Here is a 2717-nt window from a genome sequence, read left to right on the forward strand (position 1 = left end):
AATAGATAAATTATTTTCTCAAACCTTGCGATGACTACTTAAACTTTTTGAAAAGACTTTTGAATAAAGAATACGCCAGTTATTAATTCTTTTGAAAAGACTTATGATAGAGAAATGATTAGCGACTACTTAAACTTTTTAAAATGACTTTTGAATAAAGAATGCAACCCTCCTTAGCTAGGAGCTAGCACTGGTATTTCCAAAAAATTTTATACAAACAAAACATAAAACTCTATTAATATCCATTACTCTGATTAAGAATAAATCCAAAGGGGGAATATATTTGGTTGTCTCTTTTAATTTATATATATGTAGTATATAGCTCCCTGATACTCTCTACACAGACTTGCTTGCTTTGCACTAAAGAAACACGCGATCTGTCATAATAATGATGCAGCAGCAGTGCAGTAGTCCTATTTTGCTAGTATATCTAAAGTGTGTATAGGCTTGACATTGAAAAGGAATGATGCTTGTTAAATTAACATCTTAATGATGATATCTCTAATTCTCATAACAACAACAATACTTCTCTGCTTCAATACTACTTCTGCGCTATTTTGCAAGATTGATTATATATGTTACAGTAAGAACGCACACATACTTATCCATACTTTTCGGGGTAAAATTAGGCAAAGATCGATCGATACTGGCTACCCTCACTAGGCTTCTATAGGAATCGTTAAGGATCGATAGTCTAGGTAGGTTAGTTAGTTAGTGTATACAGGCCGAGCAAGTCGTAATAAGTTTTCCATGAAGAATTTTATATTTATCAAAAATAAAAATGACTTTTGAATGAAGAATGCATTTATTAATCATTTTAAAAAGACTTGTGATAGAGAAATGATTTTTACATATATATATATATAGATATAACTCCTGAATAAAGAATGCAGTTATTAATCCTTTTTGAAAAAACTATTTGAATAGAGAACTGGTTTCCCCAATCCTTGTTGCGACTACTTAAACTTTTTAAAATGACTTTTGAATAAAGAATACGCCAGTTATTAATTCTTTTGAAAAGACTTATGATAGAGAAATGATTAGCGACTACTTGTAGTATATAGCTCCCAGATAATTCATTCAGCGTTGTTGAATATAAAATGCGCATTAGCGCAGCCAACCAAACTTAGTTCATCATCAGCATGGACTATTACAAGATCCTAGGTATCTCCCAAGATGCTTCAATGGAAGATATTAAAAGAGCTTACCGAAAAATGGCACTTAGATACCATCCAGATAAAAATAAATCATCGGATGCAGAGGAAAGGTTTAAAGCCATCTCGCAAGCTTATGAAATATTGAGCGATGTGAAAAAGCGGGAGTGTTACGATCAACATGTGAAAGGTAAAATGAAGGATGAGGAGGTACCTAAGGAGGGTAATAATAAAACTCGCTTCACATATACCTCTACTAGCGATCCCAAAACTCGCTTTACATATACCTCTACTACTAGCAATCCCAAAACTCGCTTTACATATACCTCTACTACTAGCGATCCCAAAACTCGCTTTACATATACATCTACCACTACTACTAATAGCGGTCCAATGGACGACATTTTCCATCAGTTCTTCGGCACCCACGGTAATTTTAATCACTTCTTTAATAACTCTGACGACGACGATGATGATGATGATGATGATGATATTCATATGATGTGGAGAGGCATTGGTAGGCATCGAATGGGAGGTTTCAACTGTAATCACAAACACTATCACAGGGGGGGAAGGCATCATCATCATCATCATCATCATCATCATCATCATCATCAGGATCCTCCAATCTACCGGGACCTGTACGTGACTCTCGAAGAAATAGCTCAAGGAGTGATCAAAAAGATGAAAATCACGCGGAGTGTGTTTAGCGATGATGAAAATATACCACCAAGAGAGAAGAGAAAATATTGAGCATTAACATTATGCCCGGTACAAAGGATGGTTTTGAGATCAAATTCGAAAGAATGGGAGACGAGTCGCCTGGCAAGGTCCCGGCTGATATCATTTTCGTTATTAGGGAAAAGCCTCACCCGGCATTTAAGAGAGACGGTACTAATTTGATCTATTCGGTCAAAATCCCCATCAGAGACGCCTGGTGTGGTACCAGCGTGTCTGTCCCTACTCTGGAAGGCCAAAGGGTTACACTCGATGTCAAAAATATAATTATCACACCTCAGACGAAGAAGATACTCTCAGGATATGGTCTACCTTTTCTTGACAACCCTTCCAGAAAGGGTAATATCATTGTTCATTTTGACATCCAAATTCCAGATTTATTGATAGAAAACGTCAGAAATAATCTTTTCAAATTATTGCCGATAGTCGTTAATGCATCATTATTATTATTTAAAATAATAATAATAATAATGAAATTTATCACGTTCCCAAACACCAGAGAGTCTTAAAGGATCGAAAAACTAATAATTCCCTCTTTCTACTTGCTCGTGAGAAAATTCTTGTTCCTTTTTTTTTTAAATCAATTTTAACACGTCCTGAGACTTTTAGACATTAGTTTTTTTTTATAAAAATAATAATGAGACAGAAGAGTTTGATATTTTTGCCTTATCATAATAAATATATATATAAAAAGATATACATGTATTTATTTTTATACCAAGAAATGCTGATTACTGAAGAGAGAGAGAGAGAGAGATTGCTCCAATAACAACGATAGAGACATTTTCATATTTTTATATGATAGTAGGAACAAAATGTTAGTTG

The 2717-nt window shown here is 34.4% G+C and overlaps 1 protein-coding gene across 1 annotated transcript; it reads left to right on the forward strand.

Moving 5' to 3' along the window:
- Positions 1-1142: 1142 nt before the first annotated feature.
- Positions 1143-1907, forward strand: LOC135195400 (dnaJ protein homolog 1-like). Its single transcript, XM_064221656.1, has one exon. The coding sequence runs from the start codon at positions 1143-1145 to the stop codon at positions 1905-1907; it is 765 nt and encodes a 254-aa protein (XP_064077726.1).
- Positions 1908-2717: the final 810 nt, after the last annotated feature.

Source organism: Macrobrachium nipponense, chromosome 16 (assembly GCF_015104395.2).
Source record: "Macrobrachium nipponense isolate FS-2020 chromosome 16, ASM1510439v2, whole genome shotgun sequence".
NCBI lineage: Eukaryota > Metazoa > Arthropoda > Malacostraca > Decapoda > Palaemonidae > Macrobrachium > Macrobrachium nipponense.